This window comes from Alligator sinensis, unplaced genomic scaffold (assembly GCF_000455745.1).
Source record: "Alligator sinensis unplaced genomic scaffold, ASM45574v1 scaffold98_1, whole genome shotgun sequence".
NCBI lineage: Eukaryota > Metazoa > Chordata > Crocodylia > Alligatoridae > Alligator > Alligator sinensis.
This window is the reverse complement of record NW_005842058.1, coordinates 111,782-124,011: the sequence shown is the minus strand read 5'-3', so window position 1 is coordinate 124,011 and position 12,230 is coordinate 111,782. Positions and strand designations below refer to the sequence as shown.

The window sequence follows — 12,230 nt, the reverse complement described above, 5'->3', positions numbered from 1 at the left end:
TTGAATATCCAAGCCCTTAAACTGCAAAGGATGACTCCCCCTGCAACCACCCAGGGCTGAGGGATGCTCGGGTTTTGCAGCAACTTTTAAGGACCTGTTTGCATTGGGGTTTGCCCACGCACAGCTCATACCCACTCTGGGAAAATCCCATCCGCCAGTGGGCTCTCTTGTGGTTGAAATCCTTTAGAAAAGTACTCGCCAGGGCTGTACCCCCCACTCGGGATGGGAGCACATCTGAGCTCCTTCTCTAACCCGGGGCCAAGCGGGCACAGCTCTGCGTGCAGCTCCCTGCTGCGATCTGCTGGCCAGAGCTGCTCCACCTCTTCGGACAGAGCCTGAAACTTTGCAGGGAGACAGAAAGCTGGGCACCAGCGAGCAAAGGGGCTGGAGAGCGACGCACACAACTGCAGCTCCCCCTGCTCCTTTCCCTGCTGTCTCCCCCACCCCAACTTTTCTCTCCCGGACCCCGCGACATTGCACCCCCGCGCCTTGCACAAATCTCTTGCCCTATCCCTGCCCCTCCCCTTCCACTGTTCTCGCGAGAGCCCCACACTCCTCCCTCTAGCATGGCGGCTGCCTGATCCGTCCTGCTCGCTGCACACACACACGCGGGCGCGATGCACTCGGACGAGGTGAGTGTCCAGCCCGCGGGGGGTTGATTCGGTTCCGTCCGCTCTCGCCAGGCAGCTGCGTCGTGGCCAATCAGCGCCGGGCTTTTCGCGTGGATTTGGCTGCGTCCGGCTGGGTCCCTGCCCCTCTCCCACGTGCAAGGCGCTGGGATGGGAGGTCCATGGGCGCAGCCTGTGCATGGATGGAGCTGGTGGGGTTTGCAGGGCCTCTGTGCCAGCCCCATGCTTTGCTGCTGGGGGGCCTGCACCTGCTGGAGGAGGGGATGCTGCCACCTTCCCCAGGCGTGCAGGGTCCTGGATGAGGAGGGGAGCCTGCTGTGCAACTGGGGGGGCAGCACCTATTGCTCTAGTCCTCCTCCACAGGGTGATAGGAAGCTGCAAAGTCTATGCTGCTGCCACTGTCCTGGATCTGGGAGCCTGCTTGAGTCCAAAAGGGTACCAGGGGGCTAATTGCAAGCATTTGTCCCATCAGCTCTGACCTCATCTGTTAATTGCCATGAGCTGGCAGCAGCTTGCCACGTTGGCTTATAGCTCAGCAAGTTGCCCTGCTGCTAGGGGGCTGTTGCAAAGCTGTGTGCACCTCTGAAAGGACCCCTGCTGCAGTGGCTGTAGGGGCTGTGCAAAGCAGCAGTCCCAAGATGTGATTTCCTTGCCTGGCACATCTCTTCTGTGCCTTGGTTTAATCAAAGTATCATTGAAAATAAGGGTTGGAAGGGACCTCAGGAGGTCACATCTAGTCCAACCTCCTGCTCCAAGCATCATCCCAGCCAAAGCTTTGTGGAGCTGGGACTGAAAAACATCCAAGGATGGAGACTCCAACACCTTTCTAGGTAACCCGTTTTAGTGCTTCACCACCCTCCTAGTGAGAGAGTTTTGCCTAATATCCAACTTAAACCTCCCTTGCGTGAAACTACTGCTCCTCCTTGTTCTGGCCTTGTTGCATCATTTGCAAAATGGTTAGCACAGACTCTGCCTCATTTGTGCTCAGGTGGCATTTGATTAGCTAGGCCTCCCAAAATAATCTTGCTGGTGGCTACAGAACCACAATGTGTTATGTTTCAGGATGCAATAACCAAGTTTTGCCTCTCGCAGGTCGTCTGGGACACTCTTGGAAACAAGCAGTTCTGCTCGTACAAAATCAAGTGAGTATTTTAGCGTCCAGCTCTGCGAATTGCTACACGAGGCCTTTGTTGCTACTGGAAGGATGAGTTTCTTGGCCATGGGGACACGCGCTCTCTGAACTGAATAGGTTGTTACCCAGCATTTTAGTTTTGTGCCCAGAAATAACTTAAGCTGTCAGGCTGCTTCAGGAAGGCAGCACTTCCACAAATGGGGGGTTGAGGGTATGGTTTTGCAGTAGTTTGGAATGACAAACATCAGGGAATCCAGAACTGGTAGGAAATAGGTCCTTGACTCATCCCAGTAATGCTTAGGTGAAAGGAAGCTTGTTTCAGTATAGTGCATGGATATTAATTACTTACAACAGATCCTAAAAGCCATGGCTAAGTCAGAAGTCTGCCTGTGACTTGCTGTATAACCCTTTGTGCCTCTGTGACTCAGTTTCCCTGTCTGTAAAGTGGAGATGATGATCCTCATTCTCACCTTGGCTGTTGTGTAGTCGAGTGTGCTTGTATTTGTACAACTCTGAGATCTGTGAATAGATACTTCAGTGCTAGCGGCTCATAGAAAATCTCTTCCTTCTAGGACAAAGACCCAGAATTTTTGCCGCAATGAGTATAACTTGACGGGTCTGTGCAACCGGTCATCCTGTCCTTTAGCAAACAGCCAGTATGCTACCATCAAAGAAGAGAAGGGTAAGACTGTCATGCTCCATCATGGGCCTTACTACCTGTCCTGGTCCTGTTCACTCTAATCACAGACAGCATTGTTCCCTTTCCCCCCACCTGGCATGTCCCTTTGAGGCTTCTCACTGCTTGAATGCATACGTGTTGTTAGAGGATCCAGTCAGCTATTCCCAGATGTGGGAAGTGCTGTATGTTAGATAGCTGCTGTACTCCATCCCAGCAGTGGCTGCCTTTCTGTGGGGCAGTCTGTGATGCTCCTTGTGGGGAAAAGATCATCCACCTTTGAACCCAGTGGGGTCTCCAAGAAGGTGGTCAAGTTGATCTGATGCCATTTGATCTGATGGGTAGGTATTGGGAGATGGGTCTGCTCAGTGGCTGGAATTGGGTTACTCCTTGGAGCACATGCCCTTCTGATCTCCATGAGAGGCTGATGTCAAACTCTTTCCTGCATTCAGACTGATATGCCTTGCTCCAGAGGCAACTGTCCCAGAGCTGAGGGCTTCAGCAGTGACTTTAATGTGCTAAACCTGGCTTACAGGTTGCAGTGTAGCTGAGATTACGTTTATTGTTCCTTTAGGTCAATGTTACCTGTATATGAAGACCATTGAGCGGGCAGCCTTCCCCAATCGGCTCTGGGAACGGGTGAGTGAGAGGGAAGGTTATATTAATCTACCAAGAGCAAGACTTAATACAACTAGCATGTGGGCATCTAGCATATGGGACATCTTTTAATAATAAACCACTCTTCCAAAAGAACCCAACAGCTCCCTGTTTAAACTGTCCCAGGGACTGGTTCTCAAGCCAGGATACTGACAGCTATCCCTCTCTCCGACAGGTCCGGCTGAGCAGAAACTATGAAAAAGCTTTGGAGGAGATAGACGAGAACCTCGTCTACTGGCCGCGCTTCATCCGGCACAAATGCAAACAGCGCTTCACTAAGATCACGCAATACCTGATCCGCATCCGGAAGCTGACACTCAAGCGACAGTAAGTGAGGGCTTATCGTTTTCCTTCCTCCCCACTTTTAGTCTATGCCCTCTCCTTCCTGCTTTCCCTGCAGGAGTTATAACATGCCTCTGTGAGGCCAGTTTTTACCAGGCAAGAAGCATGGAACAAGCCAAGTCCGGCCTCTGAGTTAACATTTGCTCATCTGCTGTACGCCAGTGGTCAGCAGGCTGCAGTTTCATCAAGTGTACCCTTCTTTGTCTTTTCTCACAGGCGGAAGCTTGTTCCTTTAAGCAAAAAGGTTGAAAGGAGAGAGAAAAGGAGAGAGGTAATGTGACCCCTGCCTGTAGTGTCCCAATTCCCTGGCCCCTCTGCGCTGTGTCTTTGGAAATGAATGGACTCCAGCTTCTCTTTCCCCTGTTTCTAGGAAAAAGCCCTGATTGCTGCCCAGCTGGATAATGCCATTGAGAAGGAATTACTGGAACGACTGAAGCAGGAAACAGTAAGGCTTGCTGCCATCTTTGTCTTCTAGCACAGAGGCCATGTCCATCTTGTGCTCCTTCTAAGAGTGCACGAAGCTGCCCTGATCCCAGCCCATTCTCCCACCGCTGTCCTTGCTAGCAGGAGTTTGCTTAGGGTAGCAGGTGCATTCAGGTTGGGGGAATTAAGAAGGGGCTGTTTATATAGCCATGCTGCTCACCTTGGGAATGTGGCTGGGATGAGGAAATCTGTGATATTCATGAGACCAGAACTACTGCTCAGTACCTCTGTGCTCAGCTTCATGTACATTTCTAGCTGCATTTATAGCAGAGCTTTGAAGAATCCCAGACCGCAGGTAATGGTGTGGTACAGAAACATGCAGGAGAGCTGCCTTGGTGAATAACCTGAGCAGACTCTCCTGCCAACTGCAGTCCAACCCTTTGCTTCCCCATAGCCATCGTTTTGGGAGGGTCCACTCAACACCTGCAGCAGTGCCAGAAGAGCAAGGAATATGCCCTTGAGCTAGAACTGATCAAAAAGTTCCTTTGGGAAGGCACTGAAACCTGAATTTAATCTGTCCTTCTGCTCAGCTTTCTACTTCTGAGCAAGGAAGGAAGCTCAGGCTCCAGAGCTCATCCTGAGATCACTCCCAACCTCCAGACCAGGCGCAGATCAGGTTGTTGTACAACTTATTTTTCCATTATCTGGTATAGACAGCTCCTGCTCAGCTCCTGCTTTTTGACCTAAGCCTCAGAGGGGCATTACCAATAGCACCTGTTCACAGTTCTCAGACATCTGATGATCATGGTTACCTTCCTGGCAAAGCAGGTATTTGTAAATAGATCATGGCTACTTACCTGGTAAAGCAGGTATTTGTGTGGTTTTTTTTTTTCTTCCAGTATGGGGATATCTACAACTTCCCCATTCATGCTTTCGACAAGGCTCTGGAGCAGCAGGATGCAGAGAGTGAGACAGACTCAGATGTGGAGAAGGAAGAGGAGGAGGAAGATGAGGTAATGCTTTGAAAAATAGTTCAAGGCAGGATGATTAAAATTCACCCAGTGTGGTGTTGGATCCACGATATACATCTGTGCGTGGGATCTGAATATTAACCCGTCTTGGCATGGTAATGTGAGGAGTGTGAATTCTCCGGAAGAGGGGTGCATGAGTGGGCAACTGCAATCTATTATTTATTCCTCCATGTCTCCATTCCCTTTTCAGCCTTCCTTGCTTTTTTTGTTAGAGGGCTATGCAGTAAATCACAGTTGGATTCATAATTTGGTTTGTAGAGCAGACCCAGAGCCCTCTGCAGAATCCATTGTTGCATAGAGGTCTGGTTGCCTACTAATTTTCAAACTTCTAAATGATTTTGGACATCAGTACCTGCAAGATTTAGGCCCACCAAGTCAGGTCGAGAGCTACTGGCCACTTTTGCAGAAGGTGACACAATGCATGTCACTGCTGAAGACTGAATGTAACTTGCTGCCTAGCAAAGGCTTGAGGTGAATATATTGCTAATTGCTACAGGTGCATGGCTGTTAGTTTGTTGTTCGTAGTCTCTCTATGTAGGAAATGAGCCACAGTGCCATGAGCTCTTCTGTAAAGATCAATCCAGGCCTATCCATTGCTGGGCCTAAGCCCTTAAGCAATGACGTCCTAGAGCCTTTTTGTGGTACACTCAGTTTCTGACCTGCTGTTTTACAGGATGCAGACAAGAGGGAGTTTGTGGAAGTAGATGAGAGTGACCTCAGTGACTTCGAGGTATGTAAAGCACTGGGCTAGGGCAGATCCCACTATGTATCACGTGTGAGAAAAGCAACATCCTTGTAAAGGTTTGTTAGAAACCAGTAAAAGCTGAAGCTTTAAATTTGAAAGTTTACAATAACTAAGAATGTCAAATGAGTGCAAGTTAGACTCCGATCCTCTTGACACGCAGTCGTCCTACAACTGACTATTTTGTCTTTCCACTTCAAAGCACCTGCTTGTAGATCAAAGGTTTGTGGCTGGGATTAGTAACAGAGCAGCTGGATTCATGTTTAATAATATGATCACACTGTACTTTGTCCCCACCAGTGCCCCAAAGCCACCAAAGGTTAGAGAAAAGGGAGCTAGGAAACATCAGATCAGAGTAATATGTACAGTTCTGTAGGGAGTGCGGGTTTAGGTCCACTCTGCAATGAGTATTAACAAGCTCTTTCCCCTCCTGCCCAGGACATGGATAAACTGGCAACAAGCAGCGAAGAGGATGATAAATCCTCCAGTGAAGAGGAAGAGACAGAAACAGAGGAAAAGGTCCGCCACACCAAATCCAAGGGCAAAACCCCACTGAAAGGCCCCGCCAGGAGAAAACGAGCTTATGTTGAAATAGAGTATGAACGAGAGACAGAACCTGCCTCCAAATCAAAAGCTACCTGACTCCTGCCTGGCCGGGTTTAGACTGGAGTTTGGGGTTGGACAATTGGACTTGGAATCCATCACTTTTCAAGGACCTCTGGGGGTGGAATACTTCCTAATACATCTAGTTCAAGGATTTTTTAAAAATTATTATTTAAACAAACAAAAGATTGTTGATAGCCCTTGACAAAAGCCAGCAGGAAAGAACTGTGGCTACTGAAGAGGAAGGAAAGGGAGTAAAGTTGCAAATGGAGAGGATCTTGACATGGCCTAAGTGTGTTCAGATGTAAGTGGCCTGATCTTTAAAAGAGTTACTGTGTACTAAAAAGAGGCCAGTGCTCCCTCTTCAATTCCAATCGAAGGCTGGACTGTACAGTGTATTCCTGTCAGACGCACAGACCCTGCTTTTTGGGGGGGGGGTTCTTATCTGCCAAAGCACACAATTATTTTAAATACAAAATATTTTACTGTATAAATATCAGGCTCTGGTGAGCAGCTGCTGTTTCAGGTGTCTTCCTGCACCCTCCTGATGCACTCTCGCATGGTGTTGTCCTCACAGCTGTGGTAGATGCCATCCAGCAGGATCTAAACAGGAAAGCACAAGCAGCAGTCACTGCATGAGGCTCCTTCTGATGCTGAGGATGTGGCTCAGGCGTTACCATAGGGATGAGAACCAGCCTCCCTCTACTTCCAAAGGTCTCCAAGTCCTCCATGCTGTGGAGTTGGACAGGAGCATTGCATAGGGACTGGCAGACAGCATGTCTCGGCTCTCAGAAAGCTTGACAATCATATGGCCGGGCTGTTTAGTTATCAACCCTACCTACCTACCTACTATCCTAGGAAGGCAAGCAAAAAAAAAAAAAAGTCCCTGCCCACGGCCCTGTCTGTTCTAGTAGCTACAAGCAATTTGACTTTCCCTTGTAAGAAATTGGGGCAAGAAGAGTCAGTGGAGCTTAGCTAGAGCCTCTGTCCCCGCTTGCTCACCTTGACTTGCCCCTCTGAGCAACGATCCAGCAGGATGAGGCAGTCAGTGGCACCCTGGAGCAGGGCTGTTTTCACTGTCTCAGGTGTCAGGCTTGTGTCAGTCTGTACATCCCACATCATTCTGAGCAGGGCTTTGAGGAGCACGCTGAGCCTGCACAGCATCCTGCAGTGGAAAACAGCATGTGCTCTTCTTCACTCTGCACAGCCTTGGTGCAAGCCTGGCCTAACCGCTGGCCAGCAACAACCAAAGGCAGGGCAGTGCCTGCCTCCCAGTCACCTATACCTCTTCTAGACAGCCACTGACTTCAGGCAAAGCATCAGTCTCCAGTGGGGGTTAAACAATACATTGAGGACAGAAGGCATGAGAAAAACCCATCTGAAAAGCAGTGAAGGGAGCTTAGAACAGCACCTGCCATGTGTGCCCTGGGCAGGAGCTGCTCTCCAGGACAGCTGCAGAGTGTTTTCCTCTTACACATTTAACAAGATTTGAGAACTTTACTCAAAAGCAGGCAAACCTATGGCTGATAACAGAGTGGCAACAGGAAGCTGCTTGTTTGACTACAACCGCCAGAGGGAGCTTGTAGCCCTTGCTAAGAGCTGCATACAAGGGACCAGCATCCAAATGAAGTGCCACTCCACTCATCACAGGATCTGCAGACAAGAACCAGGCCAAGACCTCGCTTAGCTCTTGGGCTACATGTTTCTCAGCTAGGGAGCACATCTGTTAGTGATCTCACAGCTCTGAGGGGAAGTACAAGTTATGCACCATGCTTGGTGATCCATCCCTCACTAGCACCAGGGTTTGCCCTTGATTGGAGGGTGGAGGCAGTCCCATTTTGCTGCCTCCATCTACTGTTTCTTAAAGATACCTTGGCCAGGCATGCTGTATGGTGCATTTCAGTGTCTCCAATATCCCCAGTCTGGCTTCCTCCTCTGGCCCATCACAGATCTCCAGGTATGCCACAATCACTTCCTCCTCTGGCCCATCACAGATCTCCAGGCATGCCCCAATCCCCCGCTCCAGCCTCTTCAGATGACGTGCTATCAGGATGCCATGTCTGCCAAGACAAAGCAGCAGGTATTTGGAGGGAATGGACCCTGGAGACAGGAGTCTGTGCAGGAGGTGGCTGTACATGCACCCCTTCCTTGCCCTGGCACACAACAAGTCACTGGAGAGGCAAGGTGCTGGCTCTCACCTCTCCACAAAGGCAGGCAAGGTGTGGGCATACGCTCTCCGCAGCGCAAGCCGGTGCTCCGCCTCCATATGGGTCAGAACCAGCTGCAGCACCTCGTCGGAAGGTGTAGCTGGCCTAGTCTCCTTGGACAGCTGCTGCGGAGATTTCTCTAGTACAGGCAGCAAGTCCAGCAAGCACAGCAGCACCGCCTGATACAAGGAGGAGGAAGTCAGTATGCTGCAGCTCTGGTATTCTACACTGTCTGTGCACTAGGGGAAGGCATGATGTTCCCTTCATGGCCCTGCCCTTCCTGGGCTCTCACCTGAAACTGCCAGCAGGCAGACCAGAAAGGAACATTACCCTTGAGAACTAGCCACAATCCAACTCATTTCACTTTGCAACCCTTAATAATAACCTGAAGTGAGATTAGAAATGGGTGTCTTAAGTGGAGTTTCAGAGCCCATTCCCAATGCTTTGAGCCAGCCAGTCCTGCTGCCGTTTTAGTCAATGAAGATTTAGATTCAATTCCAGCAGCTTACCTGGATGAGCTGGGCTTCCCGGGAGTAGAGGTGGTTGTACAGAGCATGGTACACAACCTGAGCTCTGTTAAACTGGCACAATTCAGCAGCTGGCTGCAACAGAGGAAAAAAGCATGTATTCCCATGCACCACTTTCAGCAGATCCACACAAAGCTGATCCCTACAGCCACGTCAGAAAGAGAACAGCCTCCTTGCTCAGCCATGCTCCAGAGCACAGGGAGATGGCAACTGCAGATTTGGGTTTTACAAAGTTGGGTTATGGAAATGAACCTTGGAGGGACAAAGTTAGCAAGACAGCTGGTGATTAGAGAGACCTAGGGCCCATGATAACGATGCTTTCCACTGACTCACTGAGTGGTCTCACTCAAGTCGCTGGATTACCGAGGCCTTTTGTTTTTAATCTTTTTATAACTGGGAAAACATTCACTGGCTCAGCAGGGGTGTAAGAGGGGAAATATATATCTGCAAAGTCCTTTGAAATATGCCAGTGAAAAGAAAAGGATTACTACCATTAGTAAACTTGAGCTCTAGCTCCTGCTTAAAACACATGAGAATGGACAGCAGCACATGAAAAGCCCCAGGTTAACCAACATAAAATCTGAGAACCCCACAAAACCTAGCACAGGCAATGGGGAACACAACTGATGCCAGCTGGAGATTTGCCTGGCAACTTATAAATATCCTTGATGGACACCCAGGTTTGTTATGATTCATACACAGATGGATATGGATAGTTCCTGGCTGCCATAATTACTGCAGTGTGAGCACTGCAGCACGATGAAACGAGGACATGGTGTGCCATCTCTCCTGTCATCCCAGAGCTTAATACTAGAGCCAGGAATAGGCATCAGGAGGCCTGACCCACCCACAATTTTCAGCTCTGACCAATTTCCCCACGTTCCCCAACAGCAGCCTGGTTTCTCCTGTGCTGGGCACTGATCCTTCCTTACCACATTGAGGATGATGTGCTGCAGGCAGAGCACACCTAGGATTTTATTCTCCTCCTGGTAATCATCAGAGATCAGCAATGATGCGGGGAGAACGCTTTCCAGGTAACGGCTCAGCCACGGCCGGGTGACCTGACGCAGCGTCTGGGAGAATACATGCTTTGTGGCGGGGTTGCATCTCCATGTCTCTCTGGAAACATGGGAAAAGCAATCACCGTGAGTATTTTGCAGCAGCTCTCACATCAACCATGATTCAGCCCATAAGCCGGGACTGGCCTCTTAGCCAGTTAAATCAAACCATTTCCCTAGTTAATACAAATAGCTCCAGCTCTTTTCAGAGCCCCTCACACTTCAGCCAACAAGAAAATGATGAAAAGGTCTCCAAGAAGAGAACAGAGAGGAGACACCAAGTAAACCTCATACTAACACTTCTTTTTTCTGACAAGCCACCAATGATTTTGAGGAATTTAATCGGGGGTGAGGGGAAGGGTCTGAGGTAGCTGTGGCCTAGTTTCCTGCAAACGGATGCTTTAGTCAGTGGCAAATATTCCACTGATTGCAAAGGGAGCTGCAGCCCCAGACATGCACACTATTCAGGTGGTTAACACCTGCCAAACCAGGCCAGAGAGGCAGCCAGCAGTTTGCACTGCGGAGCCAATCCATATTTCCTAGGGGAAATCCGGTATTTGCCCGAAACTGATTCTCTCTAATCTGGATGCTCCCAGTGACCCCCGCTCCCTGCCCTGCCCTTGGAATACAGCTTATTGCTGAAAGCACCTGTGCTTCGAGAGACTTTGAACTCGACTAAGGTCCCGCAGCACCCTGTATGTCCCTGCAATGCCCCCAGCAACCCCTCAGGACTGCCATCCGGTCCCTGTGATCCTACTCACTTGGTCAGCTCTGGTTTCAGGAGCCCCATCACCGCAGCAAACCTCCCCGCCTCATCTTCATTCGTTCCCTGGAGGAACTCAGCCACTGACCCGCAACCTGCAGCCCGAACCAAAGAGGCCAGCAGCTCCTGTGCCACTGACTGAGACCTTGGGCTGGTCCATGGCCTCTTCATACAATGTGTTGCAGCAAAGACGTAGATGGGCCCTGCCACGTCGCACAGGACTGGATCCACCACTGTGGGACCCAGTGATGCCAAGCCCTTGGCAACTTCCACTTTTGCAAGGAGGCTGAGCAACACCAAGCCAACATCAGCCACTCGCTCAGCCACCGCGGCATAACAGGCATCGTGGCCAGGGAGGTCCCCGGCATCCCGCTCCAGCTTCGGCAGTGCTGCATAGCAGCTCAGCGCCCTCACCACATCCCCCAGCACTTTGAGGCTGGGGGGTGGGAGGGCGCCTCCAAAAAGCCAGTGGCAGTCTGCAGCCTGGAAGAGCGCGCTCAAGTCCCTGAGCATCCCAGCCTTGGTGCTGCTGCGGGCTCCCCCGCCTGAGAGCAGCAGCAGGAGTTGGGACAAAACTTGTGGTGCTGGCGGGACGGAGGAACCGGGCTGCCCGGGATCTCCCGGCTCTTGCTGGCTCTCCAGCTTCAGGGATGCCAGCAGGCTGCTGAGCTCCATCACCCTGAAGGCAGAGGGGCTGCCCCCCAGCCCCAGGCCTGTCGCAGCTGTGGGGCCAGAGCTCCCAGGAAGCCTGCAGCACCAGGGCAATGAGGGGACCCCAATCCCTCCTGTGCCTCCACAAGTCAGCCCTGCCCCTGGGCTGGGGTCAGCCCCTGGTCCCCTTACAGGGCAGGGTCCTGGCTCCCCTCCTGTGGGGCTGGCATAGAAGCAACCCCCTGCAGCAGGACAGGAGCTGGGACCCCACGCGATCCCTCCGGGGGGCGGTGCTCAGCCCCACCGCGGGGTGGCACCAGCTCCCAGCCGGCCACCCGCAGCAGCTGGCACGCACGTGGTCCCCTGACTTTCCCGCACGGTCGCAAACCCTGCCGTAAAGCAGAGCGCGAGCGCCGCGCCGCGGAGAGGCGGGGTGGACGATGAATAATATTAGCATGCGTAATGAGCCCGCGGCTCTGTCTGTCGCTTAGAGGGTCCGGGGGAGGATTAGAGGCAAAGTTAGGGTCGGAACCGAGCAGAAGCGGCTGTCTATCGCTGGGCTGGAAAAGTATGAAGAGACATATTGAGAGGATGGGGGAAATGCCACTATCATATAGTCACCCTAACTTTTAAATTGCAGGCCTGGACTGTCTCCTATAGTGGAGGAAAAGCCTACCGATCCTTCAGGTTCATAAATGTGATGAATGGGGTTGGCACGCGCCTGCGTGATATGTGCCGTCCTCTTGTTACGACGGGGCACATTACCCATCTGACCTGAACCTGGGGTCC

At 51.2% G+C, this 12,230-nt stretch overlaps 2 protein-coding genes and 1 non-coding gene across 5 annotated transcripts; 2 read left to right on the top strand and 1 right to left on the bottom strand.

Annotated features, from left to right (window-relative positions):
- Positions 1-543: 543 nt before the first annotated feature.
- MAK16 (MAK16 homolog) lies at positions 544-6,312 on the top strand. 2 transcript variants are annotated; one of them, XM_006022978.3, is made up of 10 exons: positions 544-632; positions 1,722-1,771; positions 2,334-2,443; positions 3,012-3,076; positions 3,270-3,421; positions 3,653-3,707; positions 3,807-3,881; positions 4,759-4,872; positions 5,564-5,620; positions 6,071-6,312. In XM_006022978.3, the coding sequence occupies exons 1-10, from the start codon at positions 618-620 to the stop codon at positions 6,272-6,274; spliced, it is 897 nt and encodes a 298-aa protein (XP_006023040.1). In that variant the 5' UTR covers positions 544-617; the 3' UTR covers positions 6,275-6,312. The 2 variants fall into 2 exon arrangements, with proteins under 2 accessions (XP_006023040.1, XP_025059228.1); XM_025203443.1 differs by lacking the exons at positions 5,564-5,620; positions 6,071-6,312 and adding an exon at positions 5,081-5,521.
- Positions 6,313-6,718: 406 nt separating this feature from the next.
- Positions 6,719-11,823, bottom strand: TTI2 (TELO2 interacting protein 2). Of its 2 annotated transcripts, XM_014519661.2 has the most exons (8): positions 10,789-11,822; positions 9,902-10,088; positions 8,952-9,044; positions 8,434-8,621; positions 8,252-8,295; positions 8,107-8,206; positions 7,238-7,400; positions 6,719-6,838 (listed from the first exon to the last, which is right to left on the bottom strand). In XM_014519661.2, exons 1-8 carry the CDS (start codon positions 11,463-11,465, stop codon positions 6,758-6,760), a joined length of 1,533 nt encoding a protein of 510 aa, XP_014375147.1. In that variant the 5' UTR covers positions 11,466-11,822; the 3' UTR covers positions 6,719-6,757. The 2 variants fall into 2 exon arrangements, with proteins under 2 accessions (XP_014375147.1, XP_006023099.1); XM_006023037.3 differs by having other exon boundaries at positions 8,107-8,295; positions 10,789-11,823.
- A 296-nt stretch (positions 11,824-12,119) lies between these two features.
- LOC112550219 lies at positions 12,120-12,216 on the top strand. Its single transcript, XR_003093930.1, has one exon. It is a non-coding gene; the product is annotated as a small nucleolar RNA U13 (small nucleolar RNA).
- Positions 12,217-12,230: the final 14 nt, after the last annotated feature.